Below are 18485 nucleotides of genomic sequence, written 5' to 3'. Positions count from 1 at the left end.
AAACTTTAAATTTTAGAGTATTTTTAGATTTATACAAAAGTTGCAAAGATAGTAGAGGGTTTTCATATATCCTGCACTTGGTTGCCCCTGTTATTAACGTCTTAGATTAGTGTGAGATATTTGTTACAACTAATGGACCAGTATTGATACACTGTTACTAACTCAAGTCCATACTTCATTCAAATTTCCCTAGTTTTTACCTGATGTCCTCTTTCTGCCTCATGATCCTGTACCACATGATATTTAGTCATCATGTTTTCCTCTAGATTGTCGGTTTCTCAGACTTTCCTTGTTTTTGATGGCCTTGACAGTTGGGAGGAGTAGTGGTTAGGTATTTTGTAGAAAGCCCTCATTATGGGTTTTTCTCATGGTTAGCCTAGGTTTATGCATTTTGGGGAGGAAGACCACAGAAGTGAAGTGCAATTCTCATCTTCTTATCAAGAGTGCATGCTGTCCTCGTGACTTATCACTGATGATGTTAACCTTGGTCCCTGGAGGAGGCAGTGTTTGTCAGGTTTCTCCACATCCTCCCCCATCCTCTCAAACCCCCAATACTGTACTTTCTGGAAGTAAGTCACTATAAACAGCCACACTTAGCGGGTGAGGAGTTATGTTCTACCTTCTTGAAGGGGTAGTATCTACATAAATTATTTGGAATTTTTCTGCACAGGAGATTTGTTTATTTTTTCAGGCATTTATTTCTATGAGTATACATTCATGGATATTTTATACTTACTGGGTTATAATTGGATATTTATTAGGTTATAATTCAGTGTTACTTTATTTTGTTACTCAACTCTTTATTTTTTTAAGTTATAAATACATATATATCTCAAAAGTTTAAATAGTATAAAGGGTATGCTGTGAAAAATGAATCTCTCTCCTTCATAATCTCCAATCTGACCTTCCTTTCTCCGGAGGCAATCATTATTGCTATATGTTTTTTTGTCCTGCCAGATGTATTCTGTGCATGTTTAATAAATACCACCTGTGTTTTCTAATATAGCCATCCCTCAGTATTCTCAGGGATTGCTTCCAGAACCCTCTGCAGATAGCAAAATTCGTGGATGCCCAAGTCCTGCAGTCAGCCCTGTGGAACCCGCTATGAAAAGTTGGCATTCCATATCTAAGGGTTCTGCATCCTGACAATACTGTGTTTTCAATTTGAGGTTGGTTGACTCCAAGGATGCAGAACCTTTGGCCACAGAGGGCCGACTGTAGTGCCTTTTAAGTTTTAACTTAGATAAAATTATTAGGTAAGATTCTGCAAGTACACTTTTAAGTGCCTGGTTCTGAGTTCTGCTCTTCTGCATACATTATCTGCTATACATATAATCCTATTAATTTTCCCCATTCTCCATTTGCTTAAAAATAGAATGTTTATATTTAATAAAGATACCCAGATAGCTGTATCTAAGCTTGTTCTCACATATTCTACATCAATATTCCTGTGAATTCATGCATATTTTTGGAGAATGATAGGCTCTCACATATAAGTACTGTTGGGCACAAATATACTTTGTCTTCAGAAAAAAGCATTCTTAGTTACCATGAATTATATTTATTCATATTTGGTAGTTGGAAGTATTTCTCTATTAGATCTGTTTAGAAAAATGTGTAATTTTTTTATTAGAAAAGTTTTAGTGTTCAGAAGTCTTTGGGGGATAAGTAATTGCAGTAACACAATCTCTGTCTTACTCTCCCCTCCATATAGATCAAATCATAGGAAATTTTATTAATTTCAGCCAGCTTACTTACCCCCTTAATTTCCTTTAATGAATCATGGCATTAAAATAGACAAATCCCTTTTTGCTATCCTGTGTTTCAGTACAACAACAGAGAACCATCTTCAGTCCTCTAAAAGGCAATGTGAGATAGGATTTTATAAAGTACGTTGAATTAAAATATTTTCCAGAATAAAAAATAAAAATAGAAAAAACTAAAAAAATATTTTCTGTGTATTAAATTATATACACAGTATAATCATAAATAAAAAACAAAGTCAAAACAGGAATGGACAATCAAGTGTTAAGTGGTGTGATTTGGGGGAATGTAAAAACCTAAAAATGTTAATATAGGGGAATTGATAAATTTCATTATGAATTATCATGTGATAGAACACTACATATTGGAGAATTAAGTAAAGCACCATGCAAAAACTGTGTGAGATACTTAAATTCTTCTTCCTCTGAATAACCAACTGGATCAGGTTTTATCATTAAAAAATAACCAATTAGCATAGTAGAATTGTAGTTGGTTTCCTTTTCATATTTTTTGCATTTCCTACAGTGAGCATGTTATAGTTCAGTATGATTCAGCATGTAATGTACTTTTAAAAATTAGTTAAACCAGCAGGGCGCAGTGGCTCACGCCTGTAATCCCAGCACTTTGGGAGGCCGAGGCAGGCGGATCACGAGGTCACGAGATCAAGACCATCCTGGCTAACATGGTGAAACCCCGTCTCTACTAAAAATACAAAAAAAAAAAAAAATTAACCGGGCGTGGTGGCAGGCACCTGTAGTCCCAGCTACTCGGGAGCCTGAGGCAGGAGAATGGCGTGAACCCGGGAGGCAGAGCTTGCAGTGAGCTGAGTGAGCCACTGCACTCCAGCCTGGGCGACAGAGCAAGACTCCATCTCAAAAAAAAAAAAAAAAAATTAGTTAAACCTTTTGTAGTAATGGAGAACAACAAAGAGAACATTGAGCTTTAGGCCACAATATATTCTTAGAAAGTTAGATTACTAAAATTTGTGTGCTGTGAGATTGCCTTGCAACCTGAAGTTATCCTCTTAGTACTACATGGAGTACATGGAAATAAGGTGAGTTGTACCTTGGATTTAGTGGTGAGATCTGGACCCCAAAAATGACGTAAATATTTTTTTCTTTCTTTCCTTTTTTTTTTTTTTTTTTTTGGCGAAGGTGCAACATCAACCTGGTACTGTAGGAGGAGGGATTCACAAGAATTGAAAATCGTTGGGGAAGAGAAGGGGACACTGACATTTTTGGGTGCCTACTGTGGGCCAGGTGCTCAACTAGGTGTTTTACAATTCTTTAATCCTCTCAGCAACTTTCTAAGGAGTGTATTGGTAATGAATTGAACATTCAAATAGAAGAATTCCCCATTAAAACACCAGTCCACCACTGTTACCTTTATTTGTTCTCTCTGGTGACTAAAATCTTGGCTGTGATAGTCAGTTTAGGACCACCCAGTCCAGGTAAATACCCAAAATAATATCTAATCATGTTCTTTAACTTGGGGTTTTATGAGATGAAAACAATGGAAACTACTGGGGTTCTGATAATAGCCAAGAATAATTTACAGCATAACAGGAATTTCAGAATTGTAGCCTGTCCTGATGACTTTGACTTGATGTTAACCTCTCAAAGAAAATACTTCATTTCTAATGTATAACTCTCTGGTTTTTATGTACACACACGTGTCTACTTTAGAGTTTAATTCTATTTTTGATAGTTAAATTTTTCTTCTCCATTTTTCCTCAGTATTTTACAAAAAATTTCAAATATACACCAAAGTTGAAAGAGTTATACAGTTACCAGCCTGATCAAAATGGCAAAACCTCGTCTTTACTAAAAATACAAAAATTAGCTGGGCTTGGTGGCGCACGCCTGCAATCCTAGCTACTCGGGAAGCTGAGGCAGGAGAATTGCTTGAACCCAGAGGCGGAGGTTGCAGTGAGCCAAGATCGTGCCACTGCCCTCCAGCCTGAGCAACAGAGTGAGACTTTGTCTCCAAAAAAAAAAAAAAAAAAAAAAAAAAAGAAAGAATTATACAGTAAAAACTCATATATTCATTGTCTAGATCTGTACTTTACTATATATTTGTAACTAAATATACAGCTTACTATATTTGCTTTATGCTATGCCTGTATGGTAATTATGAAATGCTTTATTTTGCTTATTTGAGGGAAGTTTATTTTTAGAAGAATTTTTTCTAAGTAGAGATGGCTTCTAAAACCTGGTAGGCTAATTCTTTGTTTAGTTTTGAAATGTTCATGCAAAGTATAGAATATACTTGTTGATAGAATATGCATATTTAGTATAGATCAGATACAGTGCAATTTTCTTTCATCCTTTAATGTTTTTCTCTCTGCTGAACATTTTGGGTCTCTTTTTCTTTTTTTTGTTGTTGTTATTTGTTTTGTTTTTGCTTTTTTGAGACACTCTTGCTCTGTCACCCAGGCTGGAGTGCAGTGGCATGATCTCGGCTCACTGCAACCTCTGTCTCCTAGATTCAAGCAATTATCATGTCTCAGCCTCCCAAGTAGCTGGGATTACAGGCGTGTGCCACCACGCCTGGCTAATTTTTGTATTTTAGGTAGAGACGGGGTTTCACCATGTTGGTCAGGCTGGTCTCAAACTTCTAGCCTCAAGGGATTCACCTGCCTCGGCCTCCCGAAGTGCTGGGATTACAGGTATGAGCCACTGCACCCAGCCCTATTTTTGGTCTATTTTTCTTATGGCTATGATTGCCATAGTTTTTTGAACCTAAAACTAGTATGAATGTGTGTATGTATATGTGTATTTAACAATATAGACTATTTGAAATTAGAATCTTTATAGAAAGTCAGAGAACTATGGTCATGCAACCTTTGCTTTTCAACCAATTTAAATGGTCTAAACTTAGTAGGCAATTAAAACAATTTTTTTGGTTTTATTTTCATTAAATGCACTGGGAAAGTAGGGAGGATGTACAACGATTTGGTAAGAAAAGCTGTAGGATGTAGTTATGTTTGAAAGATGGCCGGGCGTGGTGGCTCACACCTGTAATCCTAGCACTTTGAAATGGGTGGATCGCTTGAGGTCAGGAGTTTGAGACCAGCATGGCCAACATGGTGAAACCCCATCTTTACTAAAAATACAAAAATTAGCCAGGTGTGGTGGTACGTGCCTATAGTCCCAGCTACTTGGGAGGCTGAGGTGGGAGAATCGCTTGAACCCAGGAGGCAGAGGTTGCAGTGAGTCGAGATCACGCCACTGCACTCCAGCCTGGGCAACAGAGTGAGATTCTGTCTCAAAAAAAAAAGAAAGAAAGAAAAAGGAAATGTGTGCCTCTAAGAAAAACAGATAATCGGTAACTACATTTTGTTTTTCCAAATAAAATGTTCTTTAAAATATAGTAATTAAGGGCTGGGCACTGGTCACTCCTGTAATCCCAGTGCTTTGGTAGGCCGAGGCACGGGGGAGTTCAAGACCAGCCTGGGCAACATGGTGAGACTGCATCTCTGTTTTAAAAAAGATTAAAAAATAAGCCAGGTATGGTGGACCTATAGTTCCATCTACTCGGGAGGCTGAGGTGGGAGGATCACTTGAGTCTAGGAGTTCAAGGTTACAATGAGCTATGATCACACCAGTGTACTCCTGGGCAAGAGTGAGACTCTGTCTCTAAAAAAGTAAAAAATAAATTTATAAAAAAGGAAACACAAACCCAAAAATCCAAGAGGAGTACTGTGGATATACATGGTGTTAAGTGTTTCTTCTGGCCCAGTGCAGTGGCTCACGCTTGTAATCCCAACACTTTGTGAGGCTGAGGTGGGTGGATCACCTGAGGTCAGGAGTTCAAGACCAGCCGGGCCAACGTGGTGAAACCCCATCTCTACTAAAAATACAAAAATTAGCCAAGTGTGGTGGCAGACGCCTGTAATCCCAGCTATTCGGGAGGCTGGGGCAGGAGAATCGCTTGAACCTGGGAGGTGGAGGTTGCAGAGAGCCAGGATTGTGCAATTGCACTCCTGCCTGGGTGACAAGAGCAAAACTCCGTCTCAAAAAAAAAAAAAAAAAAGAAGAAGAAAAACCGTGTTTCTTCTTATTCACAAATAGTGTACTCTAGTTGATAAATTTATTTTTGAGGAAACAGTTTAGCAATTCTGAAACTATTTTACTGTGTGTACTAGGAATGAACAAATAACTAGATATATTATTGATAATGTGAGCCAGATTTCTCACTCTCAGAGAAGTTACAGATAAGCAAGTGGGCAATGGTAAATGAACCCTATACAGACACATAGGCATTCCCTTATATACATATGTACCCACACAAATAAATACAGAAATAATATAGATGTGTATATTTATGACTACATTTTTTTTTCTCATTAAACTTTTTTAATGGGTCTCAAAATTGTGTGACAAATTTTTGGTCGTTTCCATTAAAAAGTACTGATTTTAAAAACTAATAACTTAAAACTGCCACATGCAAAAAAGAAAACCAAAGTGGTCCATAAAACATTCTCCTTTCCTTCTGAAGGTTTTATGATGCATTGTTACCATTAACCAGTCTTTTACTACTAAACCTAAATGGCCAATTGAAACAAACAGTTCTGAGACTGTTCTTCCACCACTGATTAAGAGTGGGGTGGCAGGTATTAGGGATAATATTCATTTAGCCTTCTGAGCTTTCTGGGCAGGCTTGGTGACCTTGCCAGCTCCAGCAGCCTTCTTGTCCACTGCTTTGATGACACCCACTGCGTCTGTCTCATATCACGAACAGCAAAGCGACCCAAAGGTGGATAGTCTGAGAAGCTCTCAACACCCGTGGGCTTGCCAGGAACCATATCAACAATGGCAGCATCACCAGACTTCAAGAATTTAGGGCCATCTTCCAGCTTTTTACCAGAACAGCAATCAGTCTTTTCCTTCAGCTCAGCAAACTTGCATGCAATGTGAGCCGTGTGGCAATCCAATACAGGGGCATAGCCAGCACTTACTTGGCCTGGATGGTTCAGGATAATCACCTGAGCAGTGAAGCCAGCTGCTTCCATTGGTGGGCCATTTTTGCTGTCACCAGCAACGTTGCCATGACGAACATCCTTGACAGACACATTCTTGACATTGAAGCCCACATTGTCCCCAGGAAGAGCTTCACTCAAAGCTTCATGGTGCATTTCGACAGATTTTACTTCTGTTGTAACGTTGACTGAAGCAAAGGTGACCACCATACCAGGTTTGAGAACACCAGTCTCCACTCGGCCAACAGGAACGGTACCAATACCACCAATTTTGTAGACATCCTGGAGAGGCAGGCGCAAGGGCTTGTCAGTTGGATGAGTTGGTGGTAGGATGCAGTCCAGAGCCTCAAGCAGTGTGGTGCCACTGGCATTGCCATCCTTACGGGTGACTTTCCAGCCCTTGAACCAAGGCATGTTAGCACTTGGCTCCAGCATGTTGTCACCATTCCAACCAGAAATTGGCACAAATGCTACTGTGTCGGGGTTGTAGCCAATTTTCTTAATGTAAGTGCTGACTTCCTTAACAATTGCCTCATATCTCTTCTGGCTGTAGGGTGGCTCAGTGGAATCCATTTTGTTAACACCAACAATTAGTTGTTTCACACCTAGTGTGTAAGCCAGAAGGGCATGCTCTTGGGTCTGCCCATTCTTGGAGATACCAGCTTCAAATTCACCAACACCAGCAGCAACAATCAGGACAGCACAGTCAGCCTGAGATGTCCCTGTAATCATGTTTTTAATGAAGTCTCTGTGTCCTGGGGCATCAATGATAGTCACATAGTACTTGCTGTTCCCAAATTTCCACAAGGAGGTATCAACGGTGATACCACGTTCACGCTCAGCTTTCAGTTTATCCAAGACCCAGGCATACTTGAAGGAGCCCTTTCCCATCTCAGCAGCCTCCTTCTCAAATTTGTCAATGGTTCTTTTGTCGATGCCACCACATTTATAGATCAGATGGCCAGTAGTGGTGGACTTGCCCTTATCTACATGTCCAATGACGACAATGTTGATATGAGTCTTTTCCTTTCCCATTTTGGCTTTTAGGGATAGTTTTCACGACACCTGTGTTCTGGCGGCAAACCCGTTGCGAAAAAGATGACTATATTTTTTAGCTCTGTTGGCTGAGAGACTCCAGAATAGCAACACCCCAATAGTAACAAACACATCAACCACCTAGATTGTGACTTCTAACATCATTCTCCAATTTGTTCTTCAAAAAAGAACAAAGGCTCCTTGGAGAGATGGTGGATTGTAGGGCTGGGGCAGGGAAAATACAAGGTGAGCCCGGAGCATCTTGTAATACTGGAAAGTAAGAAAATGCTGGATGGATGGAGGAATATGCGTCAAAAGGACGCTGGACTCGGAAAAAGTCCCTAGTGGCCAAAGCTGAAACAATTTGTGCAACAAAATTAAAAGTGATAGTATTGCATGATAACCCAAAGAATATAATTAATATCCATGAGTGCATACTGATATACCGTGTGTTCTGTACACTGTGGTCCTTCTGTATCCTGTGGTCTATAACATGCCATAGTATCACTCTGTCTAAGTTGAAAGAGGGTGAGTGTACTTAGAGACTTAGTGACTTTCAGAACAGTTAAGGGACTTCAGAAAGAGTTGTTTCCAAAAGGGCCTCTGTTTTCTCTTTTTACAATTGAGGAAATGATGGCCTGGAGAGGTTAGGTAGTTTGCCCAGAGTCACACAGCTAATCCAAGTCAGATTTGCAGTGGGTTTTGGGTTTCTAGGTTTTGATCACTACAGTGTGCTGCCCAGACTGTGGGTCTATGTCACCTTGCAGTTTTTGTCATCTGTCACAGATATCCATGACAGATATCTATATCAAAGCTATATTTTAAAAAGACTAATTTTACTTTTTTTTAAAAAAAGTAGAGCCCATAATTAGCATGTATTATCTAGAGGTGAAGGTACACCAGATTGATTGAATTCTGTAAACACAATTTTGTTTGTAATCTTGATTTTTATTTCATAGGTCTAATGCTTTAAAATACTTAATTTTTCCTCTTTAATAGCTTGTACTGAAATTCATAAGTGACATTTGTGGTACTGTTCTATTTGGTTATATATAGGAATAATTTTGTTTGTTTTACACATTATAGAAGAAATTTTGGAATCCATAAGAGCCAAAAAGGGAGACATTGATAATGTTAAAAGCCCAGAAGAAACAGAAAAAGACAAGAATGAGACTGAGAATGACTCTAAAGATGCTGAGAAAAACAGAGAAGAATTTGAAGACCAGTCCCTTGAAAAAGACAGTGACGACAAAACACTAGATGATGACCCTGAGCAAGGAAAATCTGAGGGTAAAAAAATTACTTGATTAAAAAGAAATATTTCATTAGTGTTATTTATGAAATCTCCAGTTTTACTTGCAAAATGAAAGTGAAATATTGCAAGCAACTACCTAATTTAATATTTCTAAAGAGATCAGGATACCGTCTCCTCTTGTAACATGTGTAACAATTTTAATGAGTTTTATGTATTAGTGAATTTGCTATAATGTTATATTGATGTCTCTATACTTCCCATTAAGTTGCCATTTCCCTATGAAAAAGTACTATTTTTTATATTATACCAGAATATACACTTTTGTATGTGATAAAATGTTCATTTTTATATTAATTACTTAAGCATTCTTAATATATTATTAAATATTCTGTTACCTATTGCAGCAATATCCCAGAATCTACTTGCTTTAAAATGGCCATCCAATGGAAACAGGTTTTTTGGTGATTGATCATTTAGTAGTTGACTGAATGTGGCCATTTGCCCTGAAGCAATTTTAAAGAATATCTTTAAAGTTTTGTTGTGCATTTTGCTGTAGAGCCAACAGAAGTTGGGGATAAAGGTAACTCTGTGTCAGCAAATCTTGGCGACAACACAACAAATGCATCTTCAGAAGAGACTAGTCCCTCTGAAGGGAGGAGCCCCGTGGGGTGTCTCTCAGAAACCCCCGATAGCAGCAACATGGCAGAGAAGAAGGTGGCATCTGAGCTCCCCCAGGATGTGCCAGGTACAGAGGGCAGCGTATCAATGCCTCTGTAATGGGGGGAATCTTTCCCTTTTGTAGTAAAAGCCGAGTGTCACCTAAAGCTTTAAACTATGTGTTCATTCATGCTGCTTGCTTACAGTGCCATCCCCGTTTGCTAAATTGTCACCTAACATTTGGAGTTTGATAAATGTCCTCGCAGTTAGTGCTTGAAACTCATCATAATTTTCATGCTTCTTAAACTTCATTTAGCTGTTTTTCTTTAATAGATTTATTTTTATATTTTATCACCAGACCATAGTGGCAGATATTTTGGTTTTAATTACTAATGTACTAATGGCTTAATGTTGAATGATCTGACCTTTCTAGTTCTGTAGATACTAACAAATTAATTTTATGTTTGCATGTGCTCGTGTAATATTTATAGCATTTCAAACCGTAGTATTATGGTAGAAAATCATTATCACAGAACATTGTTGTCAGATGTATTTTGACATAAAAATGTAAGTTGACCAGTAATTCACATATTCAGTTTTTAAAATTAAAGTTATACTCCAAGTAAGTTACAGCACACCAAGAATGTCCTGTTGCATAACATGAAGGATTTTGACAACCTACAGTTCTTATGGGGACGACTTCCATTTGAGTACTGGTCAACAGTGAGTTGTGTTGCTGAAAACACCAGTTTAACAGGGCGCTACAGATAGGGATGTAAGTGTAAGCTCCAGAAGAACCACAGCAATCAGCAGTAAGTCCACCATATTTTATACTGATGAGAGATTGGTCATTAAGATCAAGAACAGGGCCAGGTGCGGTGGTTCATGCCTGTAATCCCAGCACTTTGGGAGGCCAAGGCAGGCAGATCACCTGAGGTCAGGAGTTCAAGACCAGCCTGACCAACATGTTGAAACCCCGTGTCTACTGAAAATGCAAAAATTAGCTGGACATGGTGTCACGCGCCTGTAATCCCAGCTACTTGGGTGGCTGAGGCAGGAGGATCGCTTGAACCCACGAGGTAGAGGTTGCAGTGAGCTGAGATCGTACCACTGCACTCCAGCCTGGGCGACAGAGCAAGACTTCATCTTAAAGAAGTAAAAAAAGAAAAAGAAAATATATTTATATGAAAACATAAGCAAGAAGTTTCAAGGAAACTAGAAATGGGAGCAAATATAGCAATTGTCAGTGGCTGGCATCAGAGGGGATTTTGGGTCATTAGCAGGGTGAAAGTGTTGGACAGCTGAAGATGCTGTCCCTACAAATTCAAAACCTTCCCATTTAGTAACTCATAGTTCTCTTCTTGAGTAGAGTAAAAAACAAAATAATTATCAAACATGAAAAACGGTTTAAAAGACTTTATTAAATATATCATACCAGATTTTAAAGAGGATTTTGGTACTTTTGTAAAGTAGATAAGCATTTTAATAGGTCCCTGACTTCAGAATATACTAACAGGGATATATCAGTGACCAAAATAGATAAGGTCTGGGCCCTTGGTGACTTACATTCTAGTGGGCAGTAGACAGACTTAATGGAGTTCTGACCTTCAGAGAGAATTACCTGCTTCCTTCTGTTTCTGTGGCTCTCTATGCAGTTATTTATTCAACAGCTATTTATTGAGTGTCTACAATGTGCCTGGACACTTTGTGATGTCCCTGGACCAAACTCTGTTACCACTGTTTACTACCTATGGTCAGTGGATGAGATGCCTTGTTAGAAGAACTGGGGTGGGAGAATTATTAAAGGCAGATTAAGAACAATAGCCGTGATAGAAGACATCTTACTTGGTTTTCTTTTCTAAACTTTCAGAATGTATTTAGACACCTAATTTAATGATTAAAACTTATCGACAAAAGATAACTGTCAGATTGGAAAGCATTTTGGATGGAAAGATATTTTTGGTAAAGTTTTTTTTTTGAAAGAGAGTCTCACTCTTTCACCCAGGCTGAAGTGCAGTGGCATGATCATGGCTCACTGCAGGCTTGACCTCCCAGGCTCAAGTGATCTTCCCACCTCAGCCTTCCAAGTAGCTGAGACTACAGGTGTGCACCACCATGCCCAGCTTATTTATTTATTTATTTAGTAAGTAAATAAGTAGAGACAAGGTCTCACTGTGTTGCCCAGGCCAGTCTCGAACTCCTGAGCTCAAGCCATCCTCCCGCCTCAGCGTCTCAAAAGTGTTGGGATTACAGGCATGAGCTACTGCACCCAGCAACAGCCCGGGCGACAGAGCGAGACTCTGTCTCAAAAAAAAAAAAAAAAAAAAAATTGAAATATAACCTGCAGTAAAGTTTATAAATATTAAGTGAATAACTTGATGGATGTTTACGAAGTTAACACATCTGTGTTACCATATCATGCCCCCTTTCAGCTACCACTACACCTAGCCCAACAAAGGTACTAACTATTCTGACTTCTATCACCACTGATTGGTTTGCCTTTTTTTTTTTTTTTTTTTTTTTTTTTTTGAGACGGAGTCTTTCTCTGTCCCCCAGGCTGGAGTGCAGTGGCGCGATCTCGGCTCACTGCAAGCTCCGCCTTCCGGGTTCATGCCGTTCTCCTGCCTCAGCCTCCGGAGTAGCTGGGACTACAGGCGCCCGCCACCACGCCCGGCTAATTTTTTTGTATTTTTAGTAGAGACGGGGTTTCACCGTGTTAGCCAGGATGGTCTCGATCTCCTGATCTCGTGATCCGCCCGCCTCGGCCTCCCAAAGTGCTGGGATTACAGGCTTGAGCCGCCGCGCCCGGCCTTGGTTTGCCTTTTTTAAAAAAATTACTGGAACCATACAGTATATACTCCTTGATGCCTGATAGCTTTTTTCCCACCTCAACAAAACATCAATGAGAGCCATGCAGATGTTGCTAGTAGTAGCAGCTTATTCTTTTTATTGCAGTATGATATTCCATTATATAGATATGTCATGATTCTTGTTACATTTTGGTGGTTATTTTAATGGTTTTTGGTTTGGGACCATTATGAATAATACTATTATGAATATTTTACATGTTTCTTGTGCACATATAATATGCATTTCTGGAGGTATAAGCCTAGTTATGGATTTTCTAGGTCATAGAGCTGGTTTATGCTAATCTTTGGTAGATACTGCTAAACAGTTTTCCACAGGGGTTGTGGAAGTATTCAGTTCAACAGTGTATGAGAGTTCTCGCTCCTCTGCATCCTTGCTAACACTGGGTATCATCAGCATCACTCTTTGTCTTTTTGGAGGACTGAGGGGACATGCTGGTGGGCATGTAGGGATATTTTATTGTTCTTTGCTCTTGCTAGCTCCCTGGTGACTAAGTATGTTGAGCGTCTTTGTGTGTTCGTGTGTGTGTGTGTGTCAGTCGTTTAGATATCCTCTTTTGGGAGGTACCTGTCTGCTCCTTTGTTCATTTTCTATAAATGTTCTGTTTTTTGCTTTGTAGTTGTTTCGTGGGAGAGGGTAAATCTGGTTCTTCCACTTTACCTTGGCTAGAAGCAGAAGTATCTACATTGAATTTTGAATGTTAACCTAATCTCATGTTCCTGGGGTAAATATAACTTGTTGTGATGTATTTTCCTTGTTATATATTATAGCATCCAGTTTATTAATATTTTGTTTAGGATTTTTGCATTTACTTTCATGAGTAAAATTGGCTTGCATTTTTCTTCTCTGATGATGTCAGTCTTTAGTATCAAGAATATTTTGGCCTTGTATCATGAGTTGGTACTAGAAGAGTTTTTGTGGGGCTGTTGTTAATTATTTCTTTTTTTTTTTTTTTTCTTTTTGCGATGGAGTTTCACTCTTTTGCCCAGGCTGGAGTGCAGTGGTGCAATCTTGGCTCACCACAACCTCTGCCTTCCAGTTTCAAGCGATTCTCCTGCCTCAGCCTCCCAAATAGCTGGGATTACAGGTGCCCACCACCACAGCTGGCTAATTTTTGTATTTTTAGTAGAGACGGGGTTTCACCATGTTGGCCAGGCTGGTCTTGAACTCCTGACCTCGTGATCCACCTGCCTTGGCCTCCCAAAGTGCTGGGATTAGAGGCGTGAGCCACCGCGCTGACTAGGGCTGGTGTTATTTCTTAAATGTTTGCTGGAGTGATTTGGTTCTGGAGTTTTCATTGTGAGAAGGTTATTATAGATTTCATTCACTTCTTTAGTAGATAATGGATGTCTTAGTCCATTTGTGTTGCTGTAAAGGAATATCTAAGGCTGGTAATTTATTTGAAAAAAGAGATTTATTTGGCCATGTGGTTCTGCAGACTGTACAAGAAGCATGGTACTGACATCTGCATCTGGCAGGGGCCTTATGATGCTTCCACTAATGGCGGAAGGGGAAGGGGAGCCAGTGTATATTGATACCTCATGGTGAGACAGCAAATAGGGGAGGCTCGGGTGGCAGATGACAGGCTCTTTTTATAACAATCAGCTCTAGTGGGAACTAACAGAGTGAGAACTCACTCACCCCCAACACCCAACCCAAGAGCATTAATCTGCTCTTGAGGGATCTGTCCCCAGAATCCAAACACCTCCCATTAGGCCCCACCTCCAACATTGGGATCAAATTTCAACATGAGATTTTTGGGAGGACAAGCATCTAAACTATCCAAACTACAGCAGTGGGCTATTCATATTTTCTGTTGTTTTCTTAGGTTCATTTTCTTTAATTGCCTTTTTTTAAGGAATGTGCTCATTTCAGCAAATTTTTACAATTTATTCGCATAATAACATCGTATCTTTTTTATATATATAGGGTCTATACTCACTCTATTTTTCCAATCCAGAAATTCGTTACCTGCCCCCGTTAATCGTGTTGTGAGGCTGTTAGCAATTCCATTAGTCTTTTTTTTATTTATTTTTTTATTTTTTTATTTTATTTATTTTTTATTATTATACTTTAGGTTTTAGGGTATATGTGCACAATGTGCAGGTTTGTTACATATGTATCCATGTGCCATGTTGGTGTGTTGCACCCATTAACTCATCATTTAGCATTAGGTATATCTCCTAATGCTGTCCCTCCCAGTCTTTTTTTTAAAAAAATAACTTTGTCTTTGTTGACTTCTTTATTGTATGTTTTTCTCTAAATTAATTTCTGGTCTTAGTATTTTGTCCTTCCTTTTATTTTCTTTGTGCTTTTGTGGATTTTCTTTCCTAGCTTCTGAAGATGGTTGCTTTGATGGTTTGTAGTTTAGTTTTGTTTTTTTATGATGTCTACTATCAAGGCTATCAGCTTTCCTCTATGTCCTGCTATAGCTACATCCCACAAACTTATTTTACTTTTAAATGCATGACCAGAACGCAACCACAAACTGTAATATGTCATGCTCCCTTTATCATTTAGTTTAAAATATTGTCTAATTTCTGTTTTAATGTGGTGTGTGATGAAGTATATTGCTTAATATTCAAACATTTGTAGGTTTTTGTTTTTTGGTTTTTGGTTTTTTGTGTGTGTGTAAGACAGGGTCTCGCTCTGTTACCCAGGCTGGATTGCAGTAAAGTGGCCATAACTCTTTGTAGCCTGGAACTCCTGAGCTCAAGTGATTATCCCACCTCAGCTTCCTAGCTGAGACTATAGGCTAATTATCTTTTTTTTTTTTCCTAGTTGATTTCTAGTTTAACCCTCTATCAGAGAACATTCTGTGCATGATTTATGTCCTTTAAATTTTATTGATGCTTGTTTTGTGGCCCAACATTTAATTAATGTTGATAAATGTTCCATGAACAATTGAAGAGGGTGTATGTATATTACATATATATATACGTATATATATTACATAGATATATTTCAGGCTTTACTTTGAAATAAAATCTTGTCAGAATACTGTCATTTTCATATAATTTGGTAGAAGTTATGTGAAGGAAAAAAATAACAAAATTGTAGTATAAAAAATGATAGGAGTGAGAACATAAGAAAATTGGGCAGATTTCATGATACCCATTATATTGAGTATGATCAGTGATCAGAAACATTTTGTGTGGCTCAAATTAAAGATTAAACTGAAAAAGTTGGGCAATATTTGGGGAAAGATTGCTACATATCACTTTTAAAAGTTATAAAGTTAATCTCTTAATACCTATTCAGTTTCAACTGTCTTTGGCAAGAATACTTTATAAACAGTGTGCTGGTTAATTGATATTGTATCACATCAAAAGGCTCCTGGTATATGGTTTTTCTACCTTCAGAGATGCCTAGATTGATCAATGAGTTTAGGTGGTGAGATTGCAAGATTCTCTGTTAACCTCTCACTCACTCACTCATTAATGATCTTTCCAGAATCAGGGTTTTTTTTTTTTTTTTTTTTTTTTTTTTTTGAGAGACTGAGTCTTGCTGTGTCACCCAGGCTGGAGTGCAGTGGTGCGATCTTGTGGCTTACTGCAGCCTCCGCCTCCCAGGTTCAAGCGATTCTCCTGCCTCAGCCTCCCGAGTAGCCAGGACTATAGACGAGCACCACCTAATCTGGCTAATTTTTGTATTTATAGTAGAGATGGGGTTTCACCATGTTGGTCAGGCTGGTCTTGAACTTCTGACCTTGTGATCTGCCCGCCTCGGCCTCCCAAAGTGCTGAGAGTGCAGGCGTGAGCCACCCACCTGGCCCTGAATCAGTTATTTATTTGGAGACTGTAATATGGAGTTTTGGGGATTTTTTTTTTGAGACAGGGTCTTGCTCTGTCACCCAGGCTGGAGTGCAGTGGCACAATCTCAGCTCACTGCAACCTCCGCCTCCTGAGTAGCTAGGATTACAGGCGCCTACCACCACACCCGGCTAATTTTTGTATTTTTAGTAGAGACGGGATTTCACCATGTTGGCCAGGCTGGTCTTGAACTCCTGGCCTCAGGTGATCTGCTCACTTCAGCCTCCCAAAGTGCTAGAATTACAGGCGTGAGCTACTGTGCTGGCCGGACTTCTTGCTTTTTAGCAGAATAAAACGTTTGAGGCTTATGTTACACAGTACCTATCCCGACTTGGAATCATTTTTTTTTTCCTCCAAGAAATCCTGGTTCCTTTTAATGGGAAATGATATTTAGAGACCACAGTCTAGACTCAGGGATACTTTTTGCTGTTGGGCTCTCACTGTCCCTATGCTTTTTTGGTGGGTGGTGTTATGAAAGACATATTTTTGAAAAGAAAAAGATCATCAGTTTACACTGACATTTCAGATTCAGATTGCGGATAGCATACTTAGTTTCTTTGTTTGCATTTGTATCTCTGTTCCCTTACACTGAAATTCTCAGTTCCAGCAACAGTAATTCAGCTATATATTTGCTTTATCCCAATACAGGGTATTCCTATCCTAATATGCATTAATAATGAGAGGAAGTGATTTATTTTAAATAGTATTTTCATAATACCAGTATTACTGCTCACACTAAAGACTACTGAATGGCGTTTACGACTTTTTGCTGCTCTTTATTTCTCATTATACTACATTTCTAGTAAGGATGTACAGACAAAGTATCATATTCCAAAGTCACTTAAAATAATCCCCTGGGCTGGGTGTGATGGCTGACGCCTGTAATCCCAGCACTTTGGGAGGCCAAGGTGGGCAGATTGCTTGAGCTCACAAGTTCAAGACCAGCCTGCCCAACATGGCAAAATTCCTTTTCTATAAAAATTAGCCGGGCGTGGTGGTGCTTGCCTATAGTCCTAGCTACTCAGGAGGCTGAGGTGGGAAGATGGCTTGAGCCTAGGAGGTAGAAGTTTCAGTGAACTGAGATCACGCCACGCCACTGCACTCTAGCCTGGGTGATAGAGCCAGACGTTGTCTTAAAAAAAAAAAAAAAAAGGAAAGAAAGAAAGAAAGAAAAAAAGGGCCGGGCTTAGTGGCTCATGCCTGTAATCCCAGCACTTTGGGAGGCCAAGGTGGGCGGATCACAGGTCAGGAGTTTGAGACCAGCCTGGCCAGTATAGTGAAACCCTGTCTCTACTAAAAATACAAACAAAATTAGCCGGCCGTGATGATGGGCGCCTGTAGTCTCAGCTACTCAGGAGGCTGAGGCAGGACAATCGCTTGAACCCAGGAGGCACAGGTTGCAGTGAGCTGAGATCACGCCACTACACTTCAGCCTGGGCGACAGAGCGAGACTCCATCTAAAATAATAATAATAATAATAATCCTTTGTGTAGTTATGCACAACTTGATACAGAGTTCATTTGTTTCAGTTTAATTTTTAGGGATTGCATTTCTATAATTTTAATTTTTTGAAAATGTAGAATATTTACATTATTACAAATTCAAAACTATGTAACTGGAGATATTCAGAGAATTTTGACTTTCATTCCTTCTCTCTCTAGGTAACCATGTCTTTCTTTTCTCTTGTAAATAGCCATTTTTATTGGTTTTTGGTTACTCTTGAATGTTTCTTGTTTTGTTTGTGTGTGTGTTTGTTTTTGTTTTTTTTGAGACAGAGTATCACTCTGTTGCCCAGGCTGGAGTGCAGTGGCACGGTCTTGGCTCACAGCAACCTCTGCCCCACCCTGGTTTCAAGCAGTTCTTCTGCCTCAGCCTCCCAGGTAGCTGGGATTACAGGCGCCTGCCGCTGCACCCAGCTAATTTTTGTATTTTTAGTAGAGACGGGGTTTCACCATGTTGGCCAGGCTGGTCTCGAACTCCTGAGCTCATGTTCCACCTGCCTTGGCCTCCCAAAGTACTGCAATTACAGGCGTGAACCACCGCACCCGGCTCGTTTTGTTTTTTATAAATAAAAGTAAAATCTGTTTATAAATTTGTATTTCCTCCTCTTCTC

The 18485-nt window shown here is 39.3% G+C and overlaps 1 protein-coding gene and 1 pseudogene across 22 annotated transcripts in view; one reads left to right on the top strand and one right to left on the bottom strand.

The window, feature by feature from the left end:
- The window catches only part of BPTF (bromodomain PHD finger transcription factor), a 159071-nt gene that overhangs the window by 42111 nt on the left and 98475 nt on the right, over window positions 1-18485 (top strand). For 19 of the 22 annotated variants that reach the window (XM_063617473.1, XM_055243891.2, XM_055243887.2 and 16 more), the window contains 2 exons: window positions 8867-9070; window positions 9592-9780. In XM_063617473.1, the coding sequence (XP_063473543.1) occupies window positions 8867-9070; window positions 9592-9780 (393 nt within the window). Of the gene's footprint in view, window positions 1-8866; window positions 9071-9591; window positions 9781-13457; window positions 13461-18485 lie in introns of all 22 variants that reach the window. The other 3 variants (XM_055243894.2, XM_055243892.2, XM_055243896.2) reach the window with 2 other exon arrangements.
- On the bottom strand, window positions 6169-7832 carry LOC129463231 (elongation factor 1-alpha 1-like; annotated as a pseudogene).

This window comes from Symphalangus syndactylus, chromosome 14 (assembly GCF_028878055.3).
Source record: "Symphalangus syndactylus isolate Jambi chromosome 14, NHGRI_mSymSyn1-v2.1_pri, whole genome shotgun sequence".
Lineage (NCBI taxonomy): Eukaryota > Metazoa > Chordata > Mammalia > Primates > Hylobatidae > Symphalangus > Symphalangus syndactylus.
Note: the sequence above shows the minus strand (reverse complement) of the source record. Positions and strands in the feature narration are given on the sequence as shown.